The sequence below is a fragment of the Megalops cyprinoides genome, chromosome 12, assembly GCF_013368585.1.
Source record: "Megalops cyprinoides isolate fMegCyp1 chromosome 12, fMegCyp1.pri, whole genome shotgun sequence".
Taxonomy (NCBI): Eukaryota; Metazoa; Chordata; class Actinopteri; order Elopiformes; family Megalopidae; genus Megalops; species Megalops cyprinoides.
In genome coordinates this window covers 32695722-32709896 of record NC_050594.1, presented here as the reverse complement: position 1 = coordinate 32709896, position 14175 = coordinate 32695722, and the positions used below count along the sequence as shown (strand labels likewise).

General features: G+C 41.6%; 1 protein-coding gene across 2 annotated transcripts; it reads left to right on the top strand.

The window, feature by feature from the left end:
* Positions 1-14175, top strand: LOC118787130 (mitochondrial basic amino acids transporter). Of its 2 annotated transcripts, XM_036542576.1 has the most exons (6): positions 422-437; positions 7276-7319; positions 8119-8156; positions 9760-9797; positions 10151-10234; positions 11175-14175. In XM_036542576.1, the coding sequence occupies exon 6, from the start codon at positions 11175-11177 to the stop codon at positions 11931-11933; it is 759 nt and encodes a 252-aa protein (XP_036398469.1). In that variant the 5' UTR covers positions 422-437; positions 7276-7319; positions 8119-8156; positions 9760-9797; positions 10151-10234; the 3' UTR covers positions 11934-14175. The 2 variants fall into 2 exon arrangements, with proteins under 2 accessions (XP_036398468.1, XP_036398469.1); XM_036542575.1 differs by lacking the exons at positions 8119-8156; positions 9760-9797 and having other exon boundaries at positions 1-437.

Sequence of the window (14175 nt, the reverse complement as noted above, 5' to 3'; positions counted from 1 at the left end):
TAGGACATGTACACATTACTTCGGCTTCCTCTGATACAGAAATAGAAGGAGCTAGAAAGGAGCTGGTGGTGGGTGAAATTTAGATAGTCCAGGACGGCTGTTAATATAGCTGGCGAGCTAAATTATAGCGTATTGTTCAAATCATACACAGTAAGCCCTATTCAAGAGCTCTCGGCAGTAAATTAAGCCAACATCGTAGGCTGAAATCACAGAGATATAATTCCATTTAGCTAGGAACACTGACGAGCAAACCAGCTAGTCAGATCAGGTTGTAAACGAAACGAAAAGAAAATTAGCTTACTAGCGATAACGAAAAACAACGCCGTGTTGCATCAAGCTGTCTCGAGGCTGACCGTGATTGGTTAGGAGACGCACCCAAATAAAAATCAAGTTGTACAAGGGAATGGCATTGGATTTTGTTGCAGGATGCATGGGAGGTAAGTTGTACTATTGCAAAAAATTGCTACTAGCTAGCTAGCCACGAAGCTAGGTAGTCATATCAAAGGAAAAGGAGTGGCATTTTAATCGGTGGTAGTTAGAATACCAGAAAAACAGTGTTTCTATACTATTGGATGGCTGGCTGTTGAAGTAAATCTGTTGTTGCATCAGCCGAAATACGTCTTATGTGCACATGAAGCTGTAGCTAACTGCTGGCTCGATGATAAACATACTGGCGGCAGAGCCAGGCTAACAAGCTAAACTACTGTTGCCCGCAAACTCATTTAAGAACTTTAACATTCGTTAACTAGGACACAAATGTTAAAATACCCTTTTAGCAAGGATACCAACACATTTTCTATTTGCACACACATACCAGGAGGAAGCCACTTGATTGACTCCAATCTGTGATTGGCTGATACGTACCCTTTCATTTAATGGAAGTTCAGTTTTGTTTCATTTTTGTGTTAGGTGTTACCTATATCTGCATCGGTGCCAACCACATGCGAATGAAATGCGACACGTGACCAGATAGAAAACATAGCCGCACATTTAGCCCGCAGCAATATCCAAAAACGAATTAGCTGATTGTAAATCAAATTGTTAAATGTGCTAGCCACAGATCATTTAGCTAGATGCCACTTCACGGAAATGGCTCGCAGTCTATACGCCGTTCACATGCCACTAATTACGCCAATATTTTTGACAATTAACCTTAGTCCACGCGTGCTAGATACTGAGCTATTTGGTTAAGCTCGTAAACTGATCTAAACTGTTATATATATATATATATAATTTTTTTTTTTTTTTCTGACAAGCAAATGCATTTTTTCCCTGGCTGGCCATCCAAATTCATACGTGGCAGTGTGTTGTTACATGACTGGCCAAACATATCAGGTTGAAATGCCAGTAAATTATAAATGCCGGGCTAGAATTTCAGACTGGAAAAAGGTACTGAGAGATACTTGAGAGGTATTGGAACAATGGGATAGTGGTCATGCACGAGGTAACTTTTTCCAATGGCTATTATTGAGGCAATGTTTACATTCCTCTATTCTTTTGAATTCCTTTATATCCAGTATCGTTCCCTGCGAGCATCTGATGTCACCAGGATTTTATTGTAACATCGAGAAAAGGGTTTATTAACGCTTGAGTGAATGTTAACATTGTGGTTATTTGGAATGTTAACATTATGGAAGCAATGCCACTTTATTAGATGCACTTTGTCAGTGGCTCTGGAAAAGATCGCCTTCAAAATGACAAAAATGAATACACAATTCAGTGCCAGGCATAGGCAGGTATATGTTCAACCGTAAAAGCAGTCAGTAGTACCGTGAAGCACAGGAGATTATGGTTAAGCTGCATGGAAAAACACTACGTGCTCAGATGCATCATTCTCATGCTTGTTACCATGGGAGGCGGTCGATGGCTGTTGAAACCACAATGTAATCTAGTTTATGTGTCACATTGTCGTGGGTGTGTGTGAACACTCATTTATTCAGTGTGTCCCATTTAGCAAGTTGGTAAAGCAGAAGGTCTCCACTTTGGTTCTGATTGCAACCTGTTGGATTGTTGAAGATCCACCCTCCTCTTTGGGAGCATAAAATACACCAGAATTAGGATCAGTGTAATTGTAGTACTGTCATGGTGGCACCTTTTGGAGCCCCTCGAGCTCAAAAACCATCATATAAAAATGGTTAGTGTGCTGGGGTCTTTACAGTGGTATTTCTATTTTAGTCTGAGTGGGGACTATAGCATTTCCCTGTCTTTCAATCTTAACTTCCCTGCATGATAGCAACAGTCATTGTTTTCTGTTTTCAGTGTAACATGTCACCAGTTCATTTTGACAGTCATTCCGGCATTATTTGTCATCGCATGTTGATACAATCAAATTAGTACATTAGTTATTACACGTACATTAGTTATTATTTTTCATGGTAAAGAGCACATTATCTCACTGATGCAGCTTTTACTGGTGAAATGTTAATGTAACTGAAAGGGTATAGCAAAACTGTTGACAAGAACCATCCATATCAGTGGTTGGTGAAATGACAGATTTGCTATTCTAAGTCTGAAGTCACTGAGGTGTTCTATTCTGACTATACAGATTTTACTTTCATGAAGGTATTGGCCAGAAAAATACCAACATTTCTTATGCCGGCTGTGGAAAGTGCACGTGGAAGCCATGGAACATTACCAGCTGTAAAATAAGGGTTTACAGACGCTGAGAGTGGAGCACTGATTGTAAAAAAGGGACTTTGATAACCTGCCAATGGACAGTTCCCAGTCTTGTGCCACCTTTACGGCTATGTGTAGACACATGTCACTACTTACAGTTGAACCTTTTTGGCCATTGTTCTGAGTATTGATGGAAAGGAAGGGAGCTCATTAGGGAAGTGATTTCAAATTCATTTGCTAGTCTAGGTTGGCACCTCTATGGGTCAGTAACTTGTTGCAGAAAAAATACTTACAATGTACGTGTTCACATTATACTAACTGGCAAGCTAAGCATACATTGTGCTAGCTAGTCTCGTGTTTTTTGTATTATCTATCTTACTGTGTGTGTTTCTGTAAGTTATGTGTCTTTTGTCATTTTGTGAATTGCTACTGTAACACTGGAATTTCCCCTTGGGGATAAATAAAAGTACTCTATCTATCTAGTGATAAAAAAACATTGTAAGCAAAAGGAAACCATCTTTTGGAATGTCCAACTGCATTATTGTAACTAATCCTTTTTAAAAATGAATCTACCAGCTACACCACTACCACTACAGAGGATGTTCTTCAGTGCCTCATTGTATCTAAAACCATTTTTTCCTTCACCAAATGCCTTTCAACAGGGATTTCCAAACCACAAGTTCATCCCACAATCCTCAGGTCTGCACATTTTCGGGGAAATCACATGCATTTTGTTCCACCTTCTGAGAAGTGACTAGAATATCTCTCCAAAAAAAGGAAGAGATACTCACACCTTTCTTGACAGTCAGTCAGATCAGCATGCTTTACCCTGTCTCTGTTGCTGAAGCACTGTATGTCAGCTACCTGTAGCAAGATGGGTAGTCAGTCATACAGGGCTTCAGATAGGAAAAGCATAAAATATACAGCTTTCAGTTGAAACAAAAACTAGCAATAATTGCATTTCAGTGAAAAACAAGAAATGAAGGCAGTATTTAACATGCAAGGATTTTAAAAGGCCTGCTAATGTGTTACATTTATAAGTTAAATTATACATTAGCAGCTGAGGCAGTGTTTTTGAAACCACTCTTTAATATCTATAAACTGTTTGTGTTCGGGCTGCTGTCCTGCTGTCTCCCTCAGAGGAACTTGTTTGCAAATACAATTACAGCATGGTCACACATAGACCGTAATACTTCACGAATGTGGACGTGCCTAGATAAGTCATCCCCTGTGAGTCATCTGTACTTCGTGTTTTCATCAGCTGATCCAGATGTCTATTAAAAGAAAAAACAGAGTTCAGATGAGACTCGGCCAAAATAAGCAGCGGGGCAAAAATACACTATAGGCACTATGGTGGCCAGAGTGCACTCACCATTTTTATGTTTGTTGGTATTGGAGGAAAATTATTTCAGCACCGAGGGATGCGTAAAGGGATTATGGGCAAGGTTATAATACTTCTACATTTTCAAATTCGTTTTTATTTTGATAATATGTTTGTATTCAGTCTGAATTTCCGTTTAGTTTTAGTTAGTTTCACCAGTGTTTTCATTAGTTTCAGTTTAGTTTTTATTTCATGGACTCGTTTCTGTTTCGTTTTAGTTTATTATAGTTTCAGTTTTAGTTTTAGTAATTTTAGTTACGGAGAAAAAATTGTCTAAGATTAGTCCAGCGTGAAAAATAATCTGCTTATCATTGAAGATATCAAAATTTCAAGACTAAATTTAACTAACATATGCGATACATTTGTTTCAGACTACACAGAATTTTGGGAGTGTGACCAGTGGCGGCTCCTGCCAAATCTCTCGGGAAGAGGGGGCAATTGTTGCGATGGTGGCTAAGCGGTGACCCGTTCAATGGGTAAATTAACAGCTAGCTAACTTGACATTGTCACACTGAATTGAGCAAGGGTAGCAGAACAAAACGTTACATAGCCTGCTAGCCACGTTTTCCGCTCATACTCGCTCCGCGAAAATCCCCAGTTATACGATTACCCTTACCCTTACCCCTTTGTAGATACTTGCTTGATGTTTAAATTTGGTCTGGGTGGTCCTAATTCTTTAGCTGCCAATTTATCCTGCTTACTACGACGACTGAATGGTATTTTTTAATGCCACGATCGAGTTGCTCTGAGTTGAGGTAACATTAGCCATGTTGACCTTGAATGTGACAAGATCGCTGGCTGCCCCAGCGATCCCTACACCAGGTTCCGTATGACGAAAGCACATTAGTGCAAGCCCACCCAGAACCCATACAGATTGCATTGCAGCGCCTGCAGTTCGAAAAAAATTGCCTTAACATGAGAGTGTATCAAAGCGATCTGTGCGATTTTCAACCAAATTGAAATCGCCCGAAAGGGGCGGTACTCCACGGAACACGACTTGACGCTGATTGGACGATGATATTCAGAGGCAGGACAAACTGTCTAGAGCAGTCACGGCTAGCGTGCCTAGCAGAGATCGGCACAGCTGTGGTAGGATGTGTGATGTGAAAAATTCCCTCCCTTTACCCCTTTGGTGGTGCGTCGCCCGATCGCCCTAAGGAACAAACCGCCCCTGAGTGTGACACCCGCCGCCTTGAATGGATACGACCTCCGCCGTCGTGAAACGATAAAGACAATTATTTTTTGTCTTTTCTTATTTTATTTTTATTAGTTTTTTAGCAATCATTATTAGTTTCGTTTAGTTTTAGTTTTACATTTTCTTGACATTTTCTTCGGGTAAATGTTATTTCAGTTTACGAAAATGTCTAAAAACCATTACTTTATGTCTTAGTTTTAGTTTTAGTATACGATAATAACCCTGATTATGGTAGCTAATCTTTTGGGAAAGGCTCATCAAATAGAATTTGAGGTTACACTTCAGTTCAGCTATATTTCCCCATATCCATGCAGGTCTGTCTCTAGTCCTTCTGTTTGCACTATTTACTATTTTATTGTTCTGCTGGGTTCTCATGAATGTTTTTTTTGTCTTGCTTGTTTTTTCATCTTCACATAGTATTCAAGATCATATGCTTGTGCAGTAGTGATTTTTTTGTGTGGTTTGAGTTTAAGCCGGTACGACTATTGACATCTGATAATATCAGTCACCAATGTACTTTTGCCATCTCTTACCAGAAGCTGGAATTTAAGAGGGCATAGTTTCTGACCCCTAAAGGCCTTTTGTCTCCATACAGTGTGGGAAGTCACCTCAACCTTGAGGAAGAACTCTGTGAACTTGGGTTTTTACGTGACTAATTTATTGCTTGGTAATGATGGTCAAACCAATGGTATGAGGTCGCATTCCTGTGTGGTCAAATAAAACTTGACCCCAGAGCACCTCTTTCACCAGATTCCATAGTGAACACAGCTTCTTTATTTGCAGCCGTTTGCCTTCCAGTGAAGCTTATGCCGTTGCCTCAGTGAGCAGCTGATGGATAGTCTGCAGCAAACCGGAGGTGCAGCTCAGTTCTCTGGTTTGAGGAGGGACTGGTTGTGATAGGCTCATCTGAGCAAGCCCCTCTGATCACATTGAGCTCAGGTGGGATTATCCATGTTATAATTGGCCATAGGGGAAGCACCAGCCCAGGGTGAGGACCAAATGTAACTCTCCATAGGACTCGGCCGCAGGGTCTGGAGTATTTCACCCCCACACATTGAGTTTGCGAATCCCTCATCTACAGGGGAAGTAGGTCACTACCGGGATAAACAAGGGCTTGTGAAATGCTTATATACTGTTAAGGGGGTGGTTCCTGAAATCAGGGACCAATCAGGTTCACTGTCACTACTTGGCTATATGAGCTAGCCTGGTTTTTTTTTGTTTGTTTGTTTTTAGACTGATGTGCAAGTCAAAACCTGTGTGGGTTTGTCTCCAAAACTTAACATAAACAGCTCAGAACCCAAACAAAGGTGTAAGATGTAAAATGAGTTTTCACAATGAAAAAGATGAAAATTCACAGTTGTGTAAGATGAAGTTTCACAATTCTCTGGCATTTACATTCATCTATTTGCCATTGTAATTTATAGTGAAGTGTGTGCATTTACTTCTTTTGGTGTGATATGAATGCACTATGAAGCACTGTGATGTTTTTATGGTCAGGCTTGACCAAATTGCAAGTTTTGACAAAGTCAACAGAGAACCTATACCACAGCAACTTGCATTTTTTTGCAGAAATAACACAAATTTTAATTTTTAACATAATTAGACAGGTTGAAGAAAGGTATTAGGTATGAGTTGGGTTGAAATGTTATATGCATATGCATATGCCTTCAGCTATCCTGGAAAGATTGCAATCAAACCATTTAGAGATCCTTTGTAACAGATCATTTCATAGTCAAATTTGGATTGGCACAGTTCCCTTCATGTCACCTTGTGTTTAAGTTGGTCCAGAAGGTGGAACCTTTTCTATCTTCTTTGAGAGCACATTTGTTTTGCCCGCTCACTACTGTTCCCACAGATTAGCTTGGGTTCCTGTTTACAAATATACAGTCATGGTCAGGCATTTAGTGACCCAAAAGATGCTGCCTATATATTGCCGTCCTTGTTGATTGTCATTATTGCAGGTGATGTTTTGGTTTAAGATCAGTGTATTATGACTGTTGGCTGTTGATTGTGTTGGCTAACTACCTCTCCCTAAAAAATGCAGAGGGGGTAAGATTCTAATGTTTGTCCTCTTTTGTTGCAGGTGCAGCTGGTGTCTTGGTAGGACACCCTTTTGATACTGTCAAGGTGGGTTTAATCACCAAGTGTTTCTGCATGTGCATGGGGATGTGTGGCATGGACAGTAAACCTCTCAGTGCTTTTACGTGAGCGTGACACTGGATTCGCTGTTTTATCATGAGCATAAATGTCAGGTAGTCAAATTCAGAAACAATATGCAGAATAGCAGACAAGGCAAACTTGTTTGGTTGTAAAACCCTGCATTAAAAAAAGGAAACTACATCATCATTGGTTTTCTGTTTTAATCGTCCTGAAGGGTAGCTGCCATTGCTTGGTTGCAGTGGTGAGTGTCTTTATTTTGGGCCCGTGAGTTGACTGTGTGCCCCATTTCGATTGCAAAGTAGAACGCTGCCTTTTAAGCACAGTGCCTGTGCTCACTTGGTAGCAGAAAGGATGCCAGCACGCTAGCTGAATGGTCGAAGTGCTCAGGTTTTGCGTCTAAGTTGCCGGTGCATGACAAAACCAGCTAACTGTCAGCTCAAGTGGAAAGGCCACACAAGTGACCATGTAACAGTTTGCACAGAACGAAACTGAAGACTTGTGTGAAACCGTCTGGGGAACTCCTCGTGTCCAACAGCTGCTCAGTAGGTCAGAACTGGGTTCCCTGCAAGCATAGCTTGTTTCTCTGTTCCCCCCCCCCCCCAAAAAAAAATAACAAACTAACATTTTGGCCTCAAGATGTGTGTTCAGAGTATACCATAGAAAGAGGTTGATGTCTAGTTAGGTAAGGTGTCTTACTGTGTTTTATTTATTTGTCTAACATTTTAGGGGTCTGTATTTTTGAATGCTATTGTTTTGTTAACTCCAGGATCCCCCAGTATACAAGATGCCACATCCATCTTACCGGTAAAATTAATTTTTGAATAACAGCGATTTTTTTTATTGAAAAAAGGCATATTGAAAGATGGTATGAGAAAAATGTGTAATGATTCACATGGTTGATGTTTAATGCAAAACTCAGCACAGAGAACAGGTTAATAATGTCCTTGTGAAATGTATTAGACTGAAGTTCAAACACCATTGTGCAGAGAGTGGATCATGCAGAATGTTTGTTCCAAACAGAACTGGGCTGTCTCAGCTAGCCCTCATGCTTCCAGCTTTTCCATTTAGAAGGCAGTACTAGAACCTGCCTTCCTGTCAGACACATGACTCTGTTAAGCAAATTCCCACATACTAACATTCAAAATGCCCCCATGAAGTCGAGCACTAGGAGTGGGTTGTTCTCATAAAGAGACTACACCAGTCATGCTAGTCTAACTGGATGCTGTGCTGTCCATTTTATTTTCAGTTCTTCCATTTAAGTTTAGACTTGCACTTAAGTTGCTCTTACCAAATGTTACAATTCTGATTGTGACATTTCATATTAACATGCATGCAAATATCATCCCCAAGGTAGATGGACATTATTGTATATAAACTTGACAAGTTCCTTTGTGGAAGTTCCCATTTTGCCAAAGTGAAAGTATTAAATGAAGAGGCCGCCTTTGTTGCAAAAAAGTGAGCTAATTATAGCACACTGAAATAAAGCTTCATTTCCAGTAACCAGATTGACCCCCCAATGATCCCAGTGGACACAGGTCAGTCCACATTACGTTGAGTTGCAATTAGCTGATATTCACTTCCATAACACAGTGCCTCTCCCATGATGGTGAACAACTACCAAACAGATCTAACTGCTAGCTGTAGTAGATAGGTGAAAGAATGACAAAACTTGACAGATTGTAATAAATTTATGGATTGTTTGGTCTTTAATGTTGAAAAAATGGTAGTTATCTTTTCCTGTGTTTTGCCATTTTCACGTGAACATAGCTAGCAAGAGCAGAAACTCAGGCCAAGCTCATTTTTTTCTTTAAGGGATCAGCTGTATTTGTGGATGATCGTATTGTTTACTTGCCATTGTGCCAAGTCGTTTCCTCCTTTTGCCTGTTGGATAAACACTCCTACTTCTGCCAAATTTAGTGCAACCATGTCCTGGCCACATGCAGCACTGGGCAGCCAACTGTATCTGGACTCTGTTAGTTTTGCCATCTAATAATACCCCAGTTTAATTGGCAGGATAACTCACTCCCCCTCCACCTCAACTGATGTGTGGTACGCAAAATTTCTCTTGTACATGACCCAGGCAGGTGCTACTCATTGGCGGTGGTTCAGGTGATTCATGTCCCCCCCTTCCTATAATAATCACACTTTTTTTCCAACAAAGGTGTGCCTTTAATAGTTCCATTATTGTAAATGACGGTGGCATTTAAGGGTTTTCATCTCTGCTTTTTTAAGATTAGTTGATGGCTCTGCCTAGCTGGACAGGAGAGGGAATTAGCATTCGTTTTTCTCCGCTCGAACCTCTGATGCAATGTCATTTTTTTACTCCAGGTTTGCCTTGTTGCACTTAACTACCTTTATCTTTGAGCCAGGGGGTGTCTTTAACAGCAAGAGTGTTACTTTTTTGTAGATGAGGGATATACAACCACTGCACGGAAGTGTAACCTTGTAAGTACGGTCAAGGTCAACCCTTCTGTGTCTCTCAGTCTTTGTTTTGTGACCAGACAATAAAGATGAAATCCAAGCACGAAAGACTAGCGTTTTTTTTTTTAAACATTCAGTTAATTTAAGCCCACTTTAAAAAAGAAAACTTAACACAGAAGACATCCATCTCATCCACTTCATTCTGACACATTTTTTGATGGAATGTTGCTGTTTGTCTCCTCGCCCTTTCCTGCAGTATGTTAATGTTGCGCGTAGAAGTAGAGATCTCTTGTCCGTGAGATGTCGGAAGTGTTAAGTATGGAGAAACACATTAGGCTTCTTGTTCTGTACTTAACATAGAGGCTTTTCTTTTCCAGGTGAGACTCCAGGTTCAAAATGTCGACAAGCCTCTGTACCGGGGAACATTTCATTGCTTCCAGTCCATTGTACGGCAAGAGTCTGTAAGTATACCATCCATGCGTGCGCACAAAATGTAAAGCTGGGCCATTTCCTTACTTCTGGTCTGAATTTGTACCCCTAGGTCTGGTGTCAGAACAGCTTTTCTGCTGTCAAGGGACAGACTTGCATGAATGTCTTTTGAACCTACCCAATAGAACTGGTCCTTGGTTCTATTCTAAAATGCTTCTGAAATATGCCAAAATGCAGTGTTTTTTTGTGGCTTCAGGGAATAAGTTGCTGGCACATTGTTGCCAGACCTGTGAGATACCCACCAATAGGGGTTGTCACCTTTTCTGTGCCAACCTCACACAGACTCTGTGTGCTGCCCTGATATTACATACCATTCATATGCTGTGGTTGGTTTGATTCCATTTAGCACCAAGTGTAATGTGATGTAAGCAACAACGGACAATGGCAAAGAGTTTCAGATTGTTTCATATCTGAAGCAGTCTGTGCTGGATAGAGCCTTAGGACCTTGCAGAGAGGAGATAGTAGACGAGTAGTAGTGTTTACCAGAAATACTAAAAACATGCTCTTCATGAGTAATGTTGTCCTACATAGGCCTAGCACTAAGAAGTAAAAATGAACTAGCCATCTAGTGCACAACTTTTGCCCTTCTTTCAGGTAATTGTGCTAGTAAAATAGTCAAATTAGCCATACATTTCATGTTTAAAAAAAATCACATCTGTCCCAAAGAGGGATGGGTTACCTGTTAAATGTCAGATGAAATCAGTTGATTGATGAGGTCAGCTGAACAGTGACATTCCATTTCCCTGACAGTATTTTCTCCTTTCTTCCCTTCCTCATCATAGGAAGAAAGTTAAGGACTCTTCTATAAAGTATTTGGGTGCATTCTATGACTTCATCTAGAGGCTGTGCGTGCAATTATGACCTGCCTTTTCCCCCTCTTGATGCCCCCCCCCCAATCTTGTTGGTCTGCAGATGTTTGGACTGTATAAGGGCATCGGCTCCCCCATGATGGGCCTGACCTTCATCAACGCCATCGTCTTCGGTGTGCAGGGCAACACCATGCGTCTGCTGGGCCAGGACACGCCCATGAACCAGTTCCTGGCGGGCGCGGCGGCGGGTGCCATCCAGTGCGTCATCTGCTGCCCGATGGAGCTGGCCAAGACGCGCATGCAGATGCAGGGCACGGGCGAGAAGAAGTCCAAGAGGAAGCTGTACAAGAACTCGCTGGACTGCCTGGTGCGCATCTACAACAAGGAGGGTGTGCGCGGCATCAACCGAGGCATGGTGTCCACGTTCATCCGTGAGACGCCTGGCTTCGGTGTCTACTTCCTGGCGTACGATGTGCTGACACGCTCACTGGGGTGCGAGCCCGAAGACCCCTACATGATCCCAAAGCTGCTGTTTGCCGGTGGTATGTCCGGCATCGCCTCCTGGATCTCCACCTACCCCATGGACGTCATCAAGTCCCGCCTCCAGGCGGATGGCGTGGGCGGGGTCAACCAGTACAGCGGCATCATGGACTGTGTACGGCAGAGCTTGCAGCGGGAGGGCTGGAGGGTGTTCACGCGTGGCCTCACTTCCACACTGCTGCGCGCCTTCCCCGTCAACGCCACCACCTTTGCCACTGTGACTCTCTTCCTCATGTACATGCGGCGAGACGAGGAGGCACCGAAGGATTGTGAGCCTGCCCCTCACAGCTTGCAGCAACAGACCCAGCCCTCCAGCTTGTAACTGGGTCTGGCCCCCCCTGCTGGGTGGAGGACCTCTTCCCTACTTGCTGCACCCATAGCAACATGACCACTTACAGCTTCCTCACAGGAGGCTCGTATTTTTATAATGTTGTGGATGGAGTGAAACTCCATACGTGTACATACTTAGAGTCCTGTTTGTTTTTCTTTTGCTTTCATATGAGAAGTAAAACCACATTTTTTTATTCCTCTTTTTTTCCTTGCCTTATTTGGTTAACAGTGTAACAATGTAACAGTGAAGAATCAAAAAGAAACCCTACTAACAGAAGGGAAACAGAAAGTAAAGGCTGTAGTGTGGTAGGCGCGTGCATGGAATGGTTGCCCTGGAGATGCCAAAGTATATTTGTCAGCACATCCCTATGTCAATGATATTACATGACAATTTGTAGCATTGAGCTGGCTCAATTGATTGTATTATCAAAATATGTGTGCTTAGACATGTTACTCAAGGAGCACTTTGAAAAGGGATGTTGTCGTTACGTGGGAAGCACATTTGATTTCTGAGTATGGTTTTTGGTGCTTTGCACACTGCAGTGGACGCATCTTCTACCCCTTCATAGAAATGCTGTTGAAACACTTAAATTACATTTTTGCATGTCATTGAACATGTCATTGAACATGCATGTTTAAGCTCTGCTGTGAAGGAGCACGCTGGCTCAGGCCTGCTTTCGAGTTGTAGGGACTCCTGATAGTCACATGTGGTGAGAGGTTTCCTTGCGAAATCCTCCCCGCTGGAAAATTTTGTTACCGGGGCGATTGACATTCCAGAGTGAGGTGCGACCTTCCGTGGGAGTTGGCTGTTGTGCTTCATGGCTCCTCAAAGCCCTGCACTATTCCCTCATTCATTATTACAGTTAAAACTGTATGATCTGAGCCTATTGGGCATGAAGAGTTGGGCCCCTTTTTAAATCATATAGACATTTGGAGGAAAAAAGAAATGGTTTCCCTACTTTTATTGTTACAATGGTCAGTTATAATGAAGGTGTTACAAGCATAATTATTTCACAAATAATAAACATTCTGTTGGTTTTTAGGTAGCCTGTTACCTGACTGCATTGTGAATGTTAACTTGACTGTAAATGTGATTTAAGTACTGCAGATGGAGATGTAAGAGTTGATTTTGTGTAGTCTCACATACAGTATTGCAGTACTGTACTGGGAAAGGCACACATGTTAAATTGTTGGTTGTGAATTTTGTTTCATGGTAAGTGGTTGACTTTAAGCATAACCAAGCTATTCAGCAGTGTACCCTGATGTTGAAGCCCTGCTTCATTTGCATATTACTGAAAGAATACAACCTGTGAACCGATGTTTTATCTGTGTATATCCTGATTGTGTGAAGGTTTAACCTGGATGTATATGTATTTGAATGAATGTCACGCCCCATTCAGTTTGCTGAGTTTCTAATGCCCCCTGTATTTTAAGTTCAGTTGGTTTAAAGCATGTTTTTCAAAATATTTGTTTTGGACGTTAATTTTTTTTTTTGTGCGGGGGGTGGATTGTAACTAACAGCATGGACACAAAGACTTTGGGAATATGTAGCAAGTTGAAATGTTTACTGTGGTAAAAATGATTTCATTTTTACAGCTCTCCATTTTCCCTGTTGCATTGTTGGTCTTTTTGAGGGGGTTGAGTCGGTCCCTCCTTGGACTGTAGTTAGTGTGCACATACTGTAGGTGACAAGTTTCCAAATTATGACCCTGTGAACGATGGCGTGACTTGTGCTGAGAGTTCATGAAAGTTCAAAGTGGCTGAGAGTTCATTTTCTGAACGTCACCACTGGCTCAGGGAAGGGTGAAGTATGGTATGTATGTGGATCAGCTTTAGTGTGCTTGTTTGTACTGGAGTATGCTGGAGTATGCATTTGTGGATTTCCTTCTTTCCTTGAGTTGACTGTAAGGGGAAAAATAATCAAATCAGCACAACTGTGTTTTTAAGAGGTAAGCTAACTCTTGTGTTTTATGACTGAGAACATGTGAAGAGAGGAAGACAGCAATATGTTGACATATATGGTTATTTTTATAAGGGCTGAAACTGTTTTAAAAGGGCAGTAGTTCGCTGTACAGATAGACAGTATTTCCTTGTGTAAATAGAGGGGCCATGATTGAGTCTGTACACACAGTCACATGCATTGGTTGCGTCTGCCTTGTACCAAAGCAGTGTGTGAGTAATGCGGGTGAAAAAACTGAATAAACTGGTCCCCAGCTGATCTTATCTTGACTTTG

Coding starts and splice junctions, on each gene's coding strand:
- LOC118787130 (XM_036542575.1), top strand. CDS start 404: ATGGCATTGGATTTTGTTGCAGGATGCATGGGAG. Junction 438..7,275: donor TGTTGCAGGATGCATGGGAG/GTAAGTTGTACT, acceptor CTTTTGTTGCAG/GTGCAGCTGGTGTCTTGGTA. Junction 10,235..11,174: donor CCATTGTACGGCAAGAGTCT/GTAAGTATACCA, acceptor GTTGGTCTGCAG/ATGTTTGGACTGTATAAGGG.